General features: G+C 38.7%; 1 protein-coding gene across 1 annotated transcript in view; it reads left to right on the forward strand.

Annotated features, from left to right (window-relative positions):
* MAP2K1 (mitogen-activated protein kinase kinase 1) overlaps positions 1-20,831 on the forward strand; it is a 37,488-nt gene extending 16,657 nt beyond the window's left edge. Inside the window, exons 3-11 of the mRNA XM_035554830.2 lie at positions 1,848-1,994; positions 5,010-5,087; positions 5,624-5,675; positions 12,481-12,605; positions 15,400-15,607; positions 16,266-16,330; positions 17,961-18,022; positions 18,891-18,936; positions 19,915-20,831. Coding sequence (XP_035410723.1) covers positions 1,848-1,994; positions 5,010-5,087; positions 5,624-5,675; positions 12,481-12,605; positions 15,400-15,607; positions 16,266-16,330; positions 17,961-18,022; positions 18,891-18,936; positions 19,915-20,028 — 897 coding nt within the window. The 3' untranslated portion in view covers positions 20,029-20,831. The remainder of the gene's footprint in view (positions 1-1,847; positions 1,995-5,009; positions 5,088-5,623; positions 5,676-12,480; positions 12,606-15,399; positions 15,608-16,265; positions 16,331-17,960; positions 18,023-18,890; positions 18,937-19,914) is intronic.
* Positions 20,832-21,678: the final 847 nt, after the last annotated feature.

Here is a 21,678-nt window from a genome sequence, read left to right on the forward strand (position 1 = left end):
ACAGTATCTTGTGTTCTGGGCTGTAAGTCTAGAGAAATCGAAAAAATATGCCCTGTTGTAAGATCTTCCTTTTCAGCTGCAAACCAGAAAAGGGCCTCTAAGTGATCCTGGATACTAGAAAAAACGAGAACTCTAAGAACGAGGGAATGTGGTGGAGTATGGTGACTTTTCCTGTTGCCAGTTTCTTCATGGGATGCAGGTGGTTCCTGTGTGAAAAGGTGTCTCTCCTTTAGGGGAGAGTGTATTTCAGTGATGCAGCTTTACGCTTTACAACCTATAGCAGTTGTGACCTAGCTTATAAGAACTGTGGTTTTTTAACTTAACTGTCTTCAATTTTTAATTCTCATCTTGTGTACAAGAAGAGCTTTCACTTTCTCTCAAAATCCTTGGGAATTAAATAACAGTTATGGAAATGCGTCTGATACTACGGTACGATTTGTGTTTGGGCACCTCATGCCTGTTCCTTCCAGGAGTGAAGTTCCTTGCATGAGGCAGAGTCCAGCCATAGATCAATGTGCTGCAGTGGATCAGAAAGCTGGCAGGCTACCTGGGTTCATGAGAAACATAATTTCTTTGAGAGGATAGAACATAGGGCATATTCAAATTGCAGGTGAAAATTTCCATTTTTTTTAACTGAGGAGTTAGTTGAAGAAATCACTGAAAGCCTTTGAACAAGTGTGTGCTGTCATCTTCAACAAAATAGAGGAGAAATGCACACGCTGACTTTTAATAACCATGCTCAGTATAGCAACAGTTCAGGGAAAGGTGTTGAAAAGTGCCAACTTTCAAGGGAGTGAGAATTATGAAATATAAAAGTTGCTGAAGCTTATTTGAACTAAATCAATGTACTTGATTTTTCACGTACTGCGAGTTTAACAGGAATTTTTACCCCAACTCATTAATATTTAATGCAACTGAGATGTTTGTTGAACTGCGGTTTTCTTTCACATATTGACTTCCTGTCATAATCAGAACTTCAAATTTTGATAAGATTAATTTTTTTTCCCTTTCACGTTGGGGAATGGTACATTCTTTTCTGTTTTGTAATAGATTTTGCTTCTGGTTTCTTCTGGTAGAATTTTCCATTGAAGGAAAAAATATCTTAAGACTTGGAATGTTGATATTACTCCTGTAGCTTTTAGATATGAAAATCTATCCCCTTAAAAGTTTTTGTATGAAAATAGCACCCCATTGATGAACTTGCTGCATCGCTGTCTGGACTTCCTTGTAACATTTTGCGATGCTATGAGATTTTGTTACTGGTCTATCATTAAACTGAAAAGGTTAGTGTCTGTTATTTACATTGACAGTAGCTTTAATAGATTAACAGCTGTTACTCATTAACCCTTTAACTAAAATAGGAGTTTGGCCATTTTTAATGAGAAATTTTTAAAGGGGTTTGTCGACTGTCTTGCTCAGAAACGGTGTGGAGATGGAATACTTGAGTAATATGGAGAACGTCTGTTGGTTTATATAATAAACTAGTCTATTTTAGGGATAGATTCTACTTCACTTTTTCCCCTAAATCTAGGCTCTTTCATAAGTACTGATGTTTTGCCCTCCTCATGCTGTATTATAGTGTTTTGCCCTTCCCTGTGCTACTAAGACAATAAAAAGGAATTATTTTACAGTTGAGTCATAGAACAGTTGTGATTGGAAGGGGCTTCAGGAGGTCGTGTAGTCACCTGCTCAAAGCAGAGTCAGCTGCAAGAGCAGAGCTGCTCAGGGCCTTATCCAGAGGGGTTTGAAACCCTCTGAAGGTGGAGACTGCCCAACTTCTGAACAACCTGTTCCTTCTGCAAGGCCCTGTGCCCCTAGGAAAACAATAAGAATGGTTTATTTTACAGTTAATTCATCTAGAGATCAAGCCAGCTATTCGAAACCAGATTATTCGTGAGCTGCAAGTTCTACATGAGTGCAACTCGCCATACATTGTGGGCTTTTATGGAGCTTTTTACAGTGATGGAGAAATCAGCATTTGCATGGAACACATGGTAAGTGCATTCAAATCTCCTAGCTTGAAGTTACTAACGGATCATTAATGCAAAACCTGGCTGTCAGCAGGACTTAAGTTAGCAATGTGGACTTCTCTGTGTGAATAAGGAATCTGAAACTATTTCAGATTCCCAATTTCTTCTATATCCATGATACTTTATTTTAAAATATTCACCTGATCCTGCTATTCACTTGTTCTGGTTTGTTCTTGTTTTTATGCAGTACCGAGAGCACGTGGATCAGACCACACTGACTGATTGGTATGACAGCTGTGTGGCCCTTAGTAGCTATGATAATGAGAATGGAATTTATTGTGATTTAGACAGATCTATATTTTGTCTCCTTTCAAACTTTGCAGAATTGCAGGCATACAGATTACTGCATAGGCAACGAACAAACCCAGAAGGAACTTCAACAACTTTCTTAATACCAAAAATATTTTTAACTGTGTTTCATTTTAATAGAAAAGTACACATTCTTCTCGACATCTGTTTGCCTTTCTATTACCATATGGAGCCAAACACTAAAAGTAAATTTTCTGTAATTAAAGGTCAGTGAATCCTTTTCCTCACTTGCTTAGTAGAGGAAGTTTTTAACAACATGCAATACAATAAATCTAAGACTATTTTTTTCCCTTGACAAAACTTTCTTTGGAGAGAAACCGTATTTTCTTGGGAAAGTTTTAATGCTTCTGGTCTTCTCTTATGGAAATTTTTAGAACAAATTGATGGTTGCTTAGGAACAAGTGATCATGATCCATTTTTTAAACATGCGCAAGCTGAACAGAAAGTGTGCATGCTCCTAAAATGCAAATGACTATTGGGAATTATACAGAAGTTAGTTTGTCAAAATTGAAAACAGTCATGAAAAATGAGACGAAAATAGATGTTAAAAATGACTGTCTGGGCATTGTTTAGGAATACATTATTAAATGCCACAAAAGTGCACATCTGTAATTTCTAAAAGATGGCAGTGATATATAATTACATGTGTAAATATGATGTCTAAAGAATCTCTATTTATATATAAAAGGAAGAAAAAAAAAAAGAAGCAATTGGGGTTTGCAAGTTCCTAAACAGGGAATTATGCATCTGACAGTAGACAGCTCTTCGATTTAAGAGAAGGTGGTATGAAATCTATTATTTCAGTGCTGAATCTAGACAGACTGGATGCAGGATTTTACAAAAAGAACACTTGATTAAGGAGATAGGAAATAGAAGGCGGATTATTTAATTTACCGTCTTAATTAAGTGATTTAATTAAGTTGTTGGTGTAAAGTAGATCTTTAGGTGTAACCTATTGTTCTCCTTTTGGGTAGGAGATTAGATGAGTCTCCGTTGTCTTTTCTGTATGTACCTTTCTTTCAATTAGTATCAGACAAAATAAAGACTTCTAGCAAAACATACATACAAATACAAACGAAGAGCTGTTGGTGAAAAAGGCATGGAAATTGAAGATTTGAGTGATATTTTTAGGTAATAAATTCAAAATCAATGCATAACTTTGCTTAGCAGCAAGTATTTAACATGCAAAAAGTCTGGAGTCTGCTCCTGAAAGGTGCTGAAGGTTGCAGCCCGCGCATCTAGGCAAGTGAACTGTATTCAGCATCTTTCACGATTGAAGCTAGTCCTCAGGGGAAAAAAGTTTTTTTTTCTGTATGAGATCTTTGCTAATATACGAGTGTCTCAGAAGCAATAGCTGTCCAGAAATGCAGCCTGTTTATAGAAAAGACATTTATTTTTATGTATGTATATACAAAATGTTTTTGGTGGTGTGTTTTTAATCAAATCTGGTTTTTTCCCAAAAGGCATGATCAAATAAGTTTTTTTAATATACTTTACTTCTCATAAGAATTTTAGATGTTAGTCCTCAAGTAATAAAACTTTCTGTAGTCTAGTTTTTGCACTGCATGTATAAGTAGTGAAAATGATGCAAACTTCCGAAGGACAAGTTAAGGCAGAAGGAAATTACTTTTTTTCAAGTTGGATTTTTGTCATAGTTACTGGGAGCTACCAAATGATTATCTGGACAACAGGGTACTGTTTTTAATTTGAGAAATAACTTCCTAGCTTCTTTGTATAATGTCTGTTTTACAGAATCTAGAACTTCAGCACATACCTACTATTGCATCAGTTACTTAAAATATGTATATAATTTTTTTATGGTTTTCCTTCTCAGAAGCCCTTAGCAACAGTGGAGTGTATTTGACTTTGCTGGGGGTGTCTGGGCATGCATTCAATTTATTTTACTTAGTAAAATTAGTAAGACCATTACTTACAAAAAATAAAAAATAAAAAAAATTAAGGGCTTCACAGTATTTTGATGCTTTGAGAGCTGTGTCAAATCAACTCCCTACCCTTGGAAGTTGACAGTCACTCCAGATACGCAGAACTAAGAGGCCAGTTTTCTGTGTGTAGGATCTAGTCCAGGAATGAGGTGGACAGGAATGCAAGATTAATTATGATCATGGGGTGCTGCGAGCACTTATTATATTCATGAAGCAGCTCTGCATTTTCCAGCATCATAAATTATTTTTATCCTTGGGATCAGTACCATAAAATGTATGCTTCTTCAGCCCTCCTAATTCTATCTTTGGAGGGAAAAGAATAGCATGTGATGGGTGTGAAAAGAAAGAACTGCATGTTAATGTATTGGAGTGAAAGTTACAGACTTTCAGGAGTAAAACTCCTAATGTTTGGTCAACAGCTCGTCGTGTTCAGCACTTCCTTACCAAGAGTCAAACCGTGGAAATACTAGTTTGGGAGATCACTGTGAGAAATGTTTGAGTGGATGTTATTACTGGCCAAATGTTTGTTTAAAAAAAAAAAAAAAGCATAAAACAGACTAATTCCTGCTGAGGAATGATTTGTTTTTTCAGATATGCACCATAACAATATCAAATCACATGTGAAAAGCAAAGTTTCTCACCAAATTTAGGCTTTAGACTGAAATCCTGTTTGACATGTTTTAGAGAAATTTGACTGAAGCTTGAGTATTCAAACATTTATTATTAGGACGGCGGCTCCTTGGATCAAGTACTGAAAAAGGCTGGAAGAATTCCAGAGCAGATACTGGGCAAAGTTAGCATTGCGGTAAGTGCCTTCGTAGCTCTCAAAGGCTGTGGGTGGGTAGATGTGTGTCTCAGCACGGTAATGCCAGATCCAGGAAGCAGCCGCTCCAGCATTGGAGGATGGGGGAGAGAAATTTTACTGGGTTTCAAAGTGTGTTGCTTCCTTTTAAGAAGGCAGTCTTTGTACGTGTCGTTGTTTGGTAGCTCAGGGCACTGGAACAAGTAACGCATTCTATTGCATTAGCTTTGATTTTCTGCCTTTGTATCAGATGATGCTTGTGGATAAGAACAGAAGCAACATTTCATTTAAAAAAAAAAAGTGGATGTTATCCTTCTCATATCTATTGTGCAACAAGCTGCATATGCAAAACTTCCAGTAAGGGTCCAGTTGATTCTGGTTTTTAGTGTGAGCTGGAGGTATAAATTTAAACAAAATATTCTTTTGCAATGTTTACATTTTGGGACTTCTGTTATGTTGTATTCAGTTGGAATTCTTGTACAAGGAAAAACATGCAATTATCTTTTCATAAACTGGAAAATTATTTTATTTGTCTTTAGGTAATCAAAGGACTCACGTATCTGAGAGAGAAGCATAAAATAATGCACAGAGGTGAGATTAAAATTTTGCATTGCAAGTTTTCTTGAAGTTTTTTATTCAAGTTAAAATATGTACTTTTTTCCTTGATGTGTACTTTGTGGTTCAGTGTGATTTTGGTTGAGAGGATTTTTCTTGAGTAGTGCAAGGCAGACTTTTATCTCTTACTGTGGCTGTCATTGGTCTTCAATTTTTGCTATCTTAAGCATGGATTATAAACCACTATTGTTGGCATAAGTTTAAATTGAAGACTGGAGATGGAGCACTTCATATTTTTCTTTGAATGGCACCATTCATTAACAGCAATTGTGCCATGTGTATAAACCATGCCATGCGTTCAGTGGGTCTGGTACCAAATGAGACCAGTCTTCAGATTATAAAAGTGTCTTCATCAGACACTGTCTGAGTTTGGCCAGACCAAAAAGAGTAATTAGCAATCCCAGTTTATGCGATCTATTGTGGATCACCTTGCATGTGAAGTATAGACTGTGTTTGTTATACATTAGTGTTTTTTTCTTTAAAAAAAAAATATAGCTCTCTACTAGAAAAACGGGCTGGATGAGGTGGACTCTGTAGATATTTCTGATGGTAATCGCACAGCTCTTTGTCTCAGCTCAGTGCATAAGGGAGACTCCTGGGAAAGGTCATCTTATTTTAGGGCACGCTGGCAGAGTGGACGTCGCATCTTGTAGTTTTCAATTCAGGTACAGCAGTGGTTTGTTTGTTGGTTGCCTGAGGTTTTTTTAGGTTGCTCTTGTTCAGCTGACTGTTGAGACAGCAGTTCTTAACAGTTCTGCAATCTGTAAATCTGACATCCAAAACGCAGCCAATCTGATTTTAAGTGCAGTGAAACCTCGCAGCAGTGGCCGCATTAGAGGTTACTCTTTGAATATGTGGACAAACGAGTTCCTCTTTTGTGCTGCTTCCAGCGTTCCTGGATTGACCGTGCCTGGCAGCGTAAGCTGCTGCGTACAAGCTCTCCGGTTCCTATCGTCGATCCTGTCTAGCAGTCTGCTGGACAGGCTGCCCCTGTGCGCGTTATTTGTAGACTCCACATGTAAGATGAGCCTCGTGTAGGCTGGCACATGGGCTTGAGCTGTCGCGGCTTTTCGTGGTTGAGGAGGGCCCTTGTTCAGCTTTCTGCACGTCAGGCTTACGAGCAAGGTCTGCCCTGCGCTGCGGAGTCCTGGAGGCTGGCGGGCTGCTCAGCTGAGTGTGGGCTGGGCTGCTGTGTGGTACCCCCTGGTTAACGGGTGCTGGCATGTGAAAAAATGGCAGGCATTGGAAATATATAGACCGAAATAGTGTCAGTAGGGGTTAGTGTTGTCAGAACGTGCTTAGGTAATGCCTCTTTAAATGCTGAATTTGGCTTCAAAGCCCAATACCATAGTAAATGTACTGACTTCTCTGCTATTTGATATCTTAGAAGCTTAACCTTTAAAAAAAAATCTTACATTACCATTTTACTTAGGCTTTTTTATTAATTTCTTATTTAAGAATTCTTGGTATCATATGGCCCTGGTTCAAGGGGGCTACCTAGCGAAGCTAAGCTGAAGCCCAGTCTATCCTATAAGGATATCAGTATGTTCGCCTGGGAAAACCCTTCTAGTGCAGGTGAAGCTTTTTCTGGCAAAATAGTTTCTTTTTTCCAGAGTGCCTCCTAGAATCCCAGCTGAAATAAATAGTACTAGTGAAGGCCCAGTTCTGGTATAACTGGGTCAGCATTTTTTTGGTGACATGGTTGTAATTGTTGGAGATTTGTTTTATTTTCTCTAGCTTCTATATTTGGCCCTCAGTGATTATCTAGTACTGCACTGACATGGTGTGCCCAGCATCTGGCATGTACTGTTTGTTAGAACTCATCCTGTTCCCGGGGAAAAATATGTGCAGCTGGTGGGCTTGGTTTAGTAAGGTTTGTTGTATTTGTTGTGAGAGTGGGAGACCTGAAAATAGACATCCTCGCTAAACACACGTAGCGAAAAAAGGCCAAAAAAATCTTGTTCTTAAATCAAAAGAGAGCGAGATTTGGGATAACTCATTTTCAGGGAGGAATTCATTCCATTAATTCATTTTCTTCGTGTGGCACTGCAATATCAGCAGCAGTTTGTAATGACCTGGCCCTTGAGCATGCCAGGAAGAGCAGAGGTAGATGATAGTACAAAATGTCTTTTAACAGTAAGATGCAAAATATGAACTTCTATCTTCAAAACAAACTATTCTACGTAGGTAACAGCTGTTAGCTAGCCAGCAAATAAGCATACAGCTACTTATTTCTGGTAGTATGTAAGACTATAAAATAAGATTTTGGGGAGCGGAGGGAATTGTTTGTGTGTAGAATCCCTCCTTTGAAACTTGTAGGCATCCTGCTTGTTCTTTGGTTTCCTGATTAGTCTCACCCATGAATGTATATTTTATAAATCGAATGTTCTCTGCTTTTGTTGTACAGTATAGACTTCTGTGTCTATGATGTCAGATTTCTGTGTGTTGGTGTGGTTGACAGCAGTAAGGGGTGGCTAGTGCAACAGGGATTTTGCCATTACCGGGAGGCAGTAAGACAAAGGGCTGTAATTGTCACCACAGGGGGAAAACCCACCAGAGAGTATTTCAGGGTAAAGAGTTTATGGACTGCAAGACTGGCAAATAATGTTGAGCTGAAAGAAAGGAATAAAAAACAAATTGGCAAAACTGGTAAGTGATGCATTTGCTTGGATTAAGAAGTGACAATCAGAAAGGATGGCAAAAACCCAACGGGATGTGGTTGCTGCTCATCATGAGGTTCAGCTTAGTGCTCACATGCACAGATGGGTCCTGAACTAGCTGTGACCTCTGAGGAAAAGTATTCACATGTCATTGCAGACAGCTCAAGGAAGAAGTCATTAGGGGTTATTAAGGAAGGAATGGAAAAGTCTTTTTATAGACTGTTAGCTCATCTGGACTATCATGCTTTGTTTTGGTTCTCTGAAAAGACATGACAGAAATTGCAAAACTTCTGAGAAACAAGCTGGGGGATACAAAACAGACACAGAAAAGGAAGGGGGCTAGGAGCATGACTCTGGTAGATATCCTCGTGCTAGTTCCTGTTCAGTTAAATATATTTGTAACAGTGATACAGAAAATGCTGCTTCTGTGCTGCTGTTTACCTTTGGTTAATACCAGAAGGCACCAGATGACAAGGAAAGAAATGTCCTCTCCCTAATTGCAAGGTATATTATGGTAGGTTTTTAATGCACACAACCTTTTTTGCTTGCTTTTCCGCTGGGTGAATAAAAATACTATAAATTAATCAGAAGGTAAGTTTAGTTCTTCTTGAGCACAGTCAGGGGTGTAATTTTCTCTGGAAAAATCTCCTCCTGCATCAGAAGTGCTCTGAGATTTCTGAGCTCCAGTTGCAGCCAGCAGCTTCAGGGCAGGAGGTACAGCACAGCAGGGTGCTGCCAAGGGGCTGTTCCAGTGCGTTGGTTCCTAGGTCATTCCCCCAAGATCCAGTCCTGAGAAGTTACTTAAAATCAGAAATCGTAATGGGGGAAAGATGCTAAGAAACTCCTGGTTATGTTTGTTTGATATATGTTGACCTTAGTTGTAGTTTTCTAAGTCGTCTTTTTTTTTTTTTTTGACTTTAATGTCCATGATGTCACTCCTCTGTCTTGGAGATCTGGGCTGCGTTTGTCTGAATATCCAGAGGACACTCGTACGGCTGAACTTGTGGCAAACAGGGATGAACTTTGTTTTAAATATTTGGGTGGTTGGAAGATGCCAATAATGCACTGCAAGATAAATACGCTCTCAAGTGCAGCTACCCAACTTCCAGATACAAAAGAAAAATACTCTTGCCTGATGTTGCTATGATAATGTTCTGAGCCTTCATTCTTTCGGAATGAACTGGCTTTCTCCCTGTGAGAGAGAGCAAGGCTCAGGCAGGGGAGGCATACTTCTTACAGAGAGTAGTTGACGTCCTATAAACTTAGAAGCCTTTTTTTATTTACTAGCTCCCTCTTCAGTGTCATGTATCTGTGCATCTGGACTGGCTAAGGGTGTCCCTAGAGTTGCACAGCTCTGCTTCTGGATAGTCTGGAGTGATGCTTGCAATGTCCTTTCATCTTCTTTAGAACTTCGATACCTTGCTTCTGTAGCACATTTGATCTTCCTCTCGAGACTTGTCCTTTTCTTGCAAGTTAAGCGTACATTGTGAAGGATGCCTTGGCGTTCCTGTTTCGTTTGGCTTCTTTTTGGTTTCCAGAGAAACTGCTTAAGAGCTTAGGCACTCTGGAGTTAAAATAGCATAGCAAGGCACATTTAGAGTGGAAAGACAGCAATGTTCCTAACAGCGCTTTCTGATCACACTGGGGGCCTTGAGAGAAGAATTGAAGTGCTCAGGGAGAGGCAGACTTTACATAAATGTCAGTGAGCAGTCATGATTTGCTGTGCTATTGTAAGAAAGTTGCAGCATGTGATATTAAGCTAGACAAACACTGAAGATAAAAGTTAAGTCTTCAAAAGACCAGGTGGTTTCTAGAACGTGAAATTTTCAGTGTCGTTTGGTTCATTGACAGTGGAATGCTGATGGGATTTTGCCCTTTAATTATGAACGTGAAACATTCATGAGCTGTAGAGGTAAGTGGAGACTTATCCATGTTCTGAATCGAACTAGTAGAGGTACATAGGTGTGCAGTCCAAACATAAACATGGCCTGTAGAATTTGTCCAGGCTCTGCAGTACTTCCTGTGTATTTTGCAAACACTCTTTTCTACTTTGCTTTTACACAGAACTTTAGGTGAAGATTCCTGTGTAGCTGGGAGTTTCATATTTCTGCTGCCTGCTTCTTTGCACCAACAAAACTGGTTTTGTTTTTTTTTCCTTAATGAAATTTTAAACAGGACAAGCTCCTAGAGTGAATTCTTCCTTTTCATTGTGAAGTGTGCTTGTGGTGAGGTCTCTACAAATAGTCAAAACTTGCATAAAGAAGGTAGAACTTGCAGAAGGTAGCGCTGTAGGTCCAAAAGGCTTCTAAAGTCCCTCTGCTGAAGTCCTGTGCCTGTGCAAGAGCTCCCTGCTCCGTTAACCAGTGTCTAACATTGTGGTTCCTGCCTGGTAAATGGCCCCACAAACTGCCCAGTGCCTTTGTTACTTGTACAGGAGGAAAATGTATTGAGCAGTGTTGATAAGCTAGTTACTTTCCCAGGGATGTGGAATTGAAAATAGTACACACAGAATACATGTCCATCTTTCGTGTATGGAGAAAATCCCAACTGCTCTTGCCAGGTAGGTTTTTTTTTTGTTTTGTTTTTTTTTGTCAGGAGAAGGAAGGTGTACGCAGACACGATTTCCTTTGTGTTGAGGCCATGGGGTAGTTTTAAATCACTGCCTGGGCTTCCTGTGGGCCAGTGCTTGCTCCAAGTGAAGTGGACTAGCTGTAGGCTCCCTGTGCTGCAGCGGAGCCGAGAGGAACTTGTGTGCACAGATCAGCGCAAACCCTTGTTTCCAGTGTGCCTGGACAGTTTGTTTCCTGTATTAGAAAGGTGATTTCAGGAACCAGAAAATGTACACACAGTTTACAGAAGTAAATAATGTATTTATTGAAGCTTTGGTTTGGCCTTTGAAAGTGGGCTGGGGGGATTAAACAGATAAAATATTTTGTCTCCATTTCCAATCTTGGTGGATCTTGCTCAGCGAGGAAGATCCATAACCTCCTGCATGGGGATCTTTTCCTAGTGAGGAGGAGTCATGTTAGTACCATCTTTCCAGTGACATCCCGTTGACATCGCAAACGAAGGTCAGTTCTGCAGTCACCGACATGAAAGCTACCTGGAGTTTATCCGTGTCTGAAAGTGGAAAAGCAAATGAAAATAGTCTATAGGCTCCAGACTTGTGGATCTGCTCTTGAATAGCAGAGACTAAAGTGAGATTGTGATACCATGAGCTGATTGCTTCCTTCAAAAATAACGTATAGTACCCTCTTTTATTGTTGACCTGTAGCTTTGCAATTGTGAGCTGCTGATTACTTCTCTTGATAATGCACCACTGGTAAAGACCAGATAAGCAGCAAGATATATTTAGGGGAAAGAAAAAACACACACTTGTTACACTTATCAAAGAAATACTAAACTGTTCTCAGCACCTTTGCATTCACAAATAGCTGTTATTAGTTGCATAGTTACCAGTGGCCCTCATTAAGCTTCCATTTAGGTAGTGATTAATTTCAAATCACAAGGGGGTTCCGTCACAGGTAAACAATCTCCAAGTATTTTAAGTGTAGCACTTCAATAATAGGCTAGATTATTTTTTCAGAAGTGTTTTAAAATGTCCTATGGCAAAACCATTTTTTTTTTTGTTTATGTGCACCCAAAGTTTAAGTCAGGGATGGTTGAGTAGCTGCTGAAGTTCAATGGATTTTGTTTAAAGAAATTTATAGGGTTTCTTGATTATTTCTAGGCAAAAGAACATCACTAAAGAGTAGTTACGTTGGTATGTCAGCATATGCCAAGTATTAGTTGTTGCAAGGAAGCTGTAGTTGCACAAACATAGTACTTGAAAGCCAAGAAGGTGGGTAAAATCCAAACTGAAAACCAACAGCCTTTTTGCACTTGTATTTTAAAAAGTTTATTTTCACTTATTTATATTTAAAGAGAGCCCACAAATTGGGTCTGGGTAGGGAACCAGATCTCTTCTCTGAGTATTCCCAGAGAAGGGATAGGAGTTATGGGATAGTTAGAAGGGGAACAAAGGGAGGCACATGATAGTTCTCACCTCTTATGTTACTTTCATTGTCAAATTTCCCATTTTATCTATTATAGTTATAAATCATCCATTCATTTTTTTCCAGATGTTAAACCATCTAACATTTTGGTAAACTCTAGAGGTGAAATCAAGCTTTGTGATTTTGGTGTCAGTGGACAACTGATAGATTCTATGGCAAACTCGTTTGTTGGCACGCGCTCCTACATGTCTGTAAGTACAGATTTTATAGCTTTGAGTTTACTATACATTATGGTAGAGTTATCACGATTCCAGTAATCAAACAAGAAACCAACTGTTGCTGTTACCTCTACTACATTCATAGTTTTTATTTCACTTCCTGCATTCCAGGCATATGCCATATATCAGATCGGGGGTGGGGGGAGGGAGAACGTGTTGCTTGGCTTTTCTTGCAACAGGAATATTTTCATAACACTACAAAAGAGGTGCAATCACATCCACGTTGCAGAATCCAATTGGTTAATGTGTTTAGGTTTCGTGTACATGCATCTCTGGAAAAACAGTATTTGTATCTTGTTCTTATTAAATCCAGTTCTTTCCACTCCAGCATTTTGCTACAGTCGCTTACGGAGGCAAACTGCTGCCTAATTAGGGGTTCTGTTGTGACTGCTCCTGGGAACCCAATCTGGCTCTAGCAGCAAGGAAAAGCATGGGAGTGGCTGGTGTGGACAAGGCCGTGGCAGCTAATCTGGGACTACTTACACAGATCTGTGTTCCTGTTCATGAGCAGCACCTTGAAACTTGCTTTTCAGTGGAGCTCTTTGCATTATGTGAATTCGGTGCTAATGGAAATAACAGATCTCTTATTCTAATGTACTCACCTGTTCAGCATACAGCCAATTACTTCATAAAACCAGAGTGTGCAGAGATCCTGCTGTAGGATTGAAACTGCGTGGGCTTAAACTCAAAGGAAAACAGCATAATAATGCTGCTTCTGCTCAGCGTGGGACCTGCTTTTCAACATCAAAGACAGTCTTTTCTTTTTTTGTCATTTAATATGGGTAACATACTTGAAATAACTGTGGCTTATGTTCCCACATACACTTAGGGACTGTTGCTAATAGTGCGCAAAAAAAGTCCATCTCTTGTAAACCTTCAGCATACTACTGGCTTTCCCTTTTTCTTCTAGTAGAAGGAACAAGAGCAGAGTGCTGTCTGCCTTCAGTTTTCATCAATTTGTTTTTTCTAAAACTGAGATTCAGCTTTGTGCTCTGTCACCATATGTCACAGACCAAGCTGTGTTGGTGATACTCTTTTAATAGTCTCTGAAGTACCTTTTCCTGCAATATCTTTCTCCCTTAGCGTACTTTTTCAAGTGATAGCTAGAGAATTGTTACATGCCAAAGAACATCATATTCTACTATACGAAGGTGTGTATAATCAAAATTGCTTAACTCAAATATATTTTCCAGATTTTAAATGTTTTGTGCAGCACTAGAAATTTTATGAAACAGTGTGTATCCTCCTTTCTGGGCATCTTTATCTTTATTGCCTAGCAATCATGTAGTTTACCCATATAGTTGAGAACTTGCTGAGATGGGACACTGGAGAGAATTCAAGTGTAACCTTAACAAATGGTACAAAATTGATTTAACAAAACTGTTGCCCATTATTGCAAAGGGAAGGACTTTACAGTAATACTGCATTCTTATGTTCTATGGGAATGCTTCAAGTTTTCCAAAATATGCATGTGAACTGGAGTCTGCATGATTTTTGTAAAATGATCTTGATTTTTTAAAAAGAACAGAAAAGTGATTGTTTTCTTTGAGGAGTCTCAGTAAAAACAGATCAGAGGATGATGTAGAACAATATACTAAACATTGAAGGAAATACTTTTAGCATCTAAGAGTACTGATAGAATAAGTACAAAAACTAGGCAAGAGGAGTTAGTTTAGGATTAATCTTGTTTTAGTTCTCTAGGCAGGAAAAAGGAGATGATTACGCTGAGGAGAACTGAGGGTCTTTGGAGCGATATGATTGGGGTATCCACGTATGGTTTCCATCACGACTCAACTGATGCCCAAAAAAGACATTGCTAAGTCTGTTTCCAATGTCCAAGTCACGTAAAAACAACGCACAATCTATTTTTAGCTGAATCTGTTGTCTTACCTGCATGCACTTTCATAATAGTTGTATTAGCACGCATATATAGCCTCTCCTGAATTTGCTTTTGTTCATCCCACTCTAGTTTTGTGGGTTTTTTTTCCTTAGAAAAACTTAAGCCTGTTACGTTGTTGTTGGTCAGCTCATAAGTTGTAGGTGGTTTAAATAATGGAACAGGCATCTATCTTCCTGTCTTACATATATTTATCCCAGTCATTATACTTCTGGGAAAAGTCTGCACACTGCATAAGACTTTGTCATTCAACTTCAGTGTTATGTTTTATTGTTTCAGTGGATTATAGAGGTCAGTAGTTTGTATATAAATTATTTGAATATGGATCTAAAACTGAAGTATGCGTGCCTTGCATAAATGCATTTCTGCTGTAGGGACCTATGAGAATGGTATCAGCTGAGAAGTGTCACAAACCACAAGATTATTGCTAGAGCACCAGAGACCCATGCAGAATCTATTAAATACCCTTCCCTCTTTTTCTCAAAGCATAAAACCAAAAAGGGCTTTTCAGGGAAGCAAGGTGAGTGTTTAGTTACCAGTGCTAGTTTTGTTTCCTTGTTCTTTAATTATTCCATCACTATTAATAATTGCAACATTGAGATATTATGTTAAAGGAATAAAGCAGCAACATAATGGCATGGTTTTTAAGTCCCAGATTTATTTGTAATCGTTGTATACAAAGTTTCTGAAGATTCTGGAACTTTAGCTGAGATTTAAATAAAGGTACCTCGCTCGTTGGCGTATGCCACACTAGTAAGTTGGGGCTTCATCTCTCACTTTATCCATACTATAGCAGAATGCAATTTCTAATTTTTCTTTTTTGTTACGGTGTTTCACTGTGTCCCTTTCTTTCTTTCTCTCATTTCGTAGCCGGAAAGACTACAGGGGACCCATTATTCTGTGCAATCAGACATATGGAGTATGGGGTTGTCACTGGTAGAAATGGCCATTGGCAGATACCCGATTCCTCCTCCTGACTCTAAGGAGCTCGAGTTAATGTTTGGCTGCCCAGTAGAGGGAGATTCTCCAGTAGCTGAGACCTCACCCAGGCAAAGAACACCTGGTCGACCAGTGAGCTGTAAGTTCCAACGTGAGGCAAATATTTTTATATTTGCTGTAAAACAATAAAAAAAAAAAAAGTGCCAGTGTAACGCCTACTAAGAAGCTTTTCATCTGTACCACTGAGGCACTTTTGCAGCATCTTAAAGTCATTTGGAACTAAGCTGAGGTTTCCAATGCTAAGGTATAAAATCTGTTAGATTGTTTTCTATTTCCTTACCTAGTATTGATTTGCATAGCGTGGCTTTAAACTTTCAAAAGAACAGGATTGGGCATCTGGTTCACATTGGGCACCTGGTTCAGTCTTGCTATGAGGAGGTATTTGAGCTTGAAAATCAAGGACCAAATGTGCTTTTGCTAATAACCAGGCTGTTCATGAACACCGTTAAGACATGTTCTGTTGATATGGTTCATCTCTTTAAGATGCAGTATGATCCAAGTACAATAGGAAGACTTCCTATTAGGAAGTGAAGTTAATGATTTGCATCAACTCAAAAATAATAGTTTCTCCTTGCATGAAAGTATTACTTTGCTGTTCCACTTCTCTAAAGTTTACTGGGTGCCCAGCAAGTCCACCATACAAGAATCAAATCTATGACTGTTAGCTTTTTAAAGCACCCCTGCCTCTGGTGGAGAGTAACACTCTGTGTTTTTCTACTTCCAAAATTTCTTCTTAGCCTATGGACCAGACAGCCGGCCACCAATGGCAATCTTTGAACTCCTTGATTACATCGTCAATGAGGTAAGCAATTGCACTTGTACCAATTTAATTGTAAACTTTTAAAGCATTCCAGAATTTGACTGGGTGTGGGGTTAGTGTTACACTATGTCAGTTCTTGTGATCTTTTATTACTGCAATATGAGAGACATCCTTGTTTTGTATGTCAGCTTGAATTTAAATTATTCTTGGGGATGGTTTAGCTTGTTCTTTTACACCCTTGTTAAGTAGCTTTTTGGGTTTTCCAGCCTGGGTCACGCAACCTGTTAGATTTAATAGCAAACAGTACTATCAAGCATATACAAAACTGTTATTTTCTTTTAAAGTATTATAAATAAGCAGATTCATAAGACTATTTCAGATATCTAAGCTACAAGGCTAGTTAAGAGAGTAGTACGTCAGAATTGATACTCTATTTTCTGTATTTTTACAAATGCAACGGAAGTTCACACGAGTTCATTACTTGTGTCTGTCAAAAAAAAAAAGCTCATGTTAGCTATGACTTATAACAGCTGGATAACAATTGTTCAAGGTGAATAAATTATAAAATGATGTATCTGACACATCTAAAAAGCACAGTTGGTGTATAGGTCTCTGCAAAGACTAGCTTTTACTCGTCGTTTCTGCTACTGAAGGATACTTATAACTGCTTCTGTTCCTTGGCTGCATGCACTGTTCTCTCAGGTTACAAATTTATTTTGTACGTTACATAACGCTTAATATGAAGGCATTAAGTCTTGGAATAGTGTTAGCTTTGGGTTACTTAAGATACTATGGTCATGATCTTGTAGCTTCCCTGAGGAGGTCACTCTAAGCTGAGGTCACTAAAGCTGAGAATTTGACAAGATTACGTTCTGCTACCTCTGGTGTAGTGCAAGGGATCTTCAGCATCAGCTGCTGTATCAAGGCCTGCACACCAGTAATCGGCTGCAGGCCACATCTCAAGTCTGCACTTACAAGTAATCATAAGTGCAAGTGCTTGTAGGACCCCTGGTGTAAGAATGAAAACTTTACACTGATTCTATAGCAAATGCCATGGAAAACAAGACAATAATATGCAGGTTCATATAGTACCTGAGAACTCATTTTGACTTCTAAATCTGAACAAATTAATTCCCTGGGACAGAATATTCAGATCAAAAGGATTATGGAAGTAATGCCATGCAGGGTGTCTTCCATTCCCCAAACTGGGGATTAGTAGTACGGAGAATAACACAACGCTAATTACTGTAGACTGCTCTGAGCCTTCTTTAATCACATCTCAGGGCTGTGTTAACCCCACTGAGGTATGTGTGTTTAAAAACAATAATAATAATAAAAACAAACCACAAACCGGTCTGATTTATTACAGAAACATGTAAAATCCAGTAGCTATCAGTAAGCATTGGCCAAAATTAGCCAGTAATAAACTGAGCATCTTTACTTTTATAAATCATATGACAGCACATGCTCTGTTTGTATGCATGGAAATGGAGGTCGGCCTGACGCTTGCCTCAGAGCTCAGCTTTGAAAGAAGGCTTGAGTAGCACTAGGGCTGCATTATTTGGCTTTGCACCTTTACTCAGATATTAAACATATAACTGGTAGATCTCTGGGTAGGTTGCAGCCTCATGTATTTCTTCTGCTTTAAACAACTCTTCTCTTTTGTTTTCAGCCACCTCCAAAATTGCCCAATGGTGTTTTTGGTTCTGAATTTCAAGATTTTGTTAACAAATGGTAAGTATTTTCTCTGTTACTGTGCCTAAAGCTCATTTTACAGGGACCAGCTTGACAGCATATGCATCCAAAGAGAACCCCAGAGCTAAGAGATGTTCCCCTCTGTAAAATACGATCTCTGGTTCTGTGTGCAACTCTAATTTAGTACTTTCTCAGCATTGAAGACACCACAGTACTTTTGTGGACTGATCATACAACACGCTTCTGTAGGAGGATGTGGACTTTCATGGGTAACCTTCACAGCATTCTGTAGTGAGCATTCCATATGATACAGAAGTCTTCTAGGCTCCAGATGCTTTTTCTCTTCCCTAATGGTTTGTTGAACTAACGTCTTTATCTTACCAGTCATTCTCCCATTTGTTTACTTTTCCAATTCTGTTTCAGTGTAACCTGCACTGAGACAGTAAATTCAGTGCTTAGGGAGGTAGTTCATTAATGTGGGAAAAATGAGTTGTCTTTTTTCTAAAGCTACATATATGAATTACTTCTTTCTCAAAGAAAGAGCTGTAATACAAAGTAACATCTACTTGATACTGAGCTTGAAAAAGACTTCAGTAAAAGAGACTTGAGGAATAAAGCGGCTGAGACTGCTGAGTTAAATGGCAATTTGATCTCTCCAGCTTGGTTCCAGATGCTCACTCCTGCCCCCACTGAACAATATCTGGCAACTCAGGATTTCATACCTAAAATTATGCCTGTGAAACCTACAGAAGAGAATTGCTTACAGACCCAGTTCTGTTTGAGTGGCAGTACATTACCTCATGCTTTTATCTAGAGTGGTATCTTCTCAGGATGAAAGCAGTATACTAACAATCTAGCTTGATCTTTATTTTAAGAGTATAACTTGTGTAACACTTTGTTTTCCTAGTTTAATTAAAAATCCTGCTGAGAGAGCTGATTTGAAGCAGCTGATGGTAAGTGAAAGTTCTTCACTTGAACTAGGAGCACTACTTCCATGCAGGTTGGGTTCCTCAGCTGACCTGAGACCAGGATGAGCATATGGCCTAGAATGTTGTTTGTGCCTCTTGATACAAACGGCTCAAACTGTTGGAAGGGGCCACTTTTCTCATCCAGAGATGAAGGGGCTTCAAGCTTTCACACACCCCTAGAACAGGAACTGTCCAGGAGCCCCATACTGGTGGGTTTTTCAATCTGACATTTGATAATTAGAAGAAGTATATGACTTCATACTGTTAAATTGATTAGCAGAAGAATTCTCTTTTACTTCGGTTTATACTTTGGTTTATTAACCAATCATAAAGTATGTAAGATGATGAAAGAACCAAATTCCACTTATCTTACAGACTAGTTAAATGAAATTTTATCAACATCTGAGAAACAAAATTTGCCTGTCTCTCATCAGCTTTGTCTTACAAAATCTGTAGAACTACTGGCCACAAACAAATCTTGCATTTTTTTCTATATGAAATGACTTTATGTAATGGCCTTAAGTTTAATGATAGGGCTGAAGTTCTACTGCATAAAAATCAAGTTTTCTGTGCCTTGATGCTGCTGTGTAGTAAGAGTGCAAAAAGCAATCAAATCCTGTTACAAAAAGCCCTTGTGTATGAAAGCACAGGCAGACATTTTCCAGAGTATTATCAAGTGGCTGAGTCACATCCTTATATACTGTGGTGTAATTATTCTGCAATAGGCACTCTGTAGGCAGTATTTCTCTGGAATACTTTGCAATGTGAACATTTCATATGCTGGTTATCTCATTAATCCTATAGAGAAGTTTTACTGGTCACTTCAAGCTAGCTATAAAATCTGCCAAACCACATGAACACAGGAAGTAAACTAGGCTTTTTATAACTCATGTTATTCAAAATTATTCTTTACCTGATCACGTTATCTTGAGCATTTCAGTAATTTTATTTTCCTCTGCTAAGATTCATGCTTTCATTAAGAGATCTGAAGCAGAGGAGGTGGATTTTGCAGGATGGCTTTGTTCAACCATAGGCCTTAACCAACCAAGTACACCCACGCATGCTGCTGGAGTCTGAATATGGAAGAGCAAATACTGTACTGTACGTCTGTTAACAGCGCTACTTTGGTCCTATTTCCTAAGCTTGTACCTGTTCAAACATGTATTTCACCTCTTAAGGAAGAATGTCTTTATAGCATGTGCCAAATGGTTTTAAATTTTGTCATAAACTAATTGGTATTGTATTGGATTACATTTGTTTGCTGACCAAAATGTAAGATGTTTAAGTTACAGTGCTTGCTGATTTTAAGTGATTATGGATATTCTTTCTTAATGAAATATCACTGGGGGTATTTACCCCTAGCTTGTTTGAACTTTATCAAGATTCTTTGTAAATCATTGGTACTTCAATCATGCTTACCTAATCTCCCACGCAAAAAGGGTTAGGGATGCTCCAAAACTGTATCTGTCGAGCATGCTTTTGCTGCTGCCAAACTGTATCTTGAAAGTTAGGCCTAATGGTTCCAATTTTGCTGTTGTTTAGAGATCTCTCTTTCCAGGTAAAGAAGGCAAGAGCTCTGTATTTCTTGGAATGTACAGGGCAATATTCTAATTGTAGACTTGTTCATATTTCTATATTTATTTTTAAAATGTATCATCATACTTGGATTTAGTGATGTATGTCTTTCTAATTGATTTTTAAAAGTTAGCTCTTGGAAGTGTCCTACAGAATCATGACAAAGATCCAGGCAGTTTGCTTTCTTTTAACCTAAAGATTCATGACAGCTGTGTTTGGTGTCTAAAGTGTATGAAGATCCTCTATTGTTTTATTCTTTCAGATGTTTAGCAATGAATTCTCTTAATAAATATATTATCAAGTAACTTCTTGAATTTTTTGTCTGAACTCAAAAAGAAAAAATTAACCAAGACCTTAATCCTAAATCGTGACCGTGTTATATGTTGTGCCTCTTTTTTTTTCACAACTGTGTAGTATCCTTGGTTCTGAGAAATATGAAGCTGTGTATGTAAAATGAGAATTTCTAATATAGCTGTGAAATTAGAGGGCTAGAGCCAGGTGTCACTTGAGCCTGTTACTATCCTGCGTACTGGATTTGTGTGGCATGTCTGGGGGAAATCTGACTACAGAAGTTTTGACTGTGTAGTGCTCACGAGCTTTGTACAGCATTTAATGCTTGGTTCATTGCTGCAGCCCCCTGGATGGGGATTGGCAGGCATTTTCCTAGGACAAACCAGCACTGTGGCGCAGAAGCTCAGCAACACGTGAGTTTTTTCTTCTGAAGTTCAGCTTCTAAACTCGGCAAGCTATATTCACTGTTGCTGTAAAATGTCCTCAGCACCAAGTCTTGTTCTCTTTACAGCCACTCTAAGCAATGCTATACAAAGCTTAGCTCCGTGAAAGGACATACCAGACAAGGAGAATTCGGAAGTTCCTTTCCACATGGAATCCAAATCATTCTAGACATGAACTTCCATGAATAGTTCTCAAGCTATCAACAGTTGGAAATCACTCAGTGACAAGTCCATGGCTTCCCTCAACTTGACTGTGACTGGTGGTAGTATTGACAGGGCTGTGTAGTTTAGTTTAAGAATATAAGTGAAATACATACAAAAAAAAATAGTACTTTGTATCATTTGTTAAAAGAAATAGGCAGCCTGTGAATAGCAAGTATTTAGAGAAGAAAGCTGATTTTACTTGTTTACTCCACAT

This window comes from Cygnus atratus, chromosome 11 (genome assembly GCF_013377495.2).
Source record: "Cygnus atratus isolate AKBS03 ecotype Queensland, Australia chromosome 11, CAtr_DNAZoo_HiC_assembly, whole genome shotgun sequence".
NCBI classification, from domain to species: domain Eukaryota; kingdom Metazoa; phylum Chordata; class Aves; order Anseriformes; family Anatidae; genus Cygnus; species Cygnus atratus.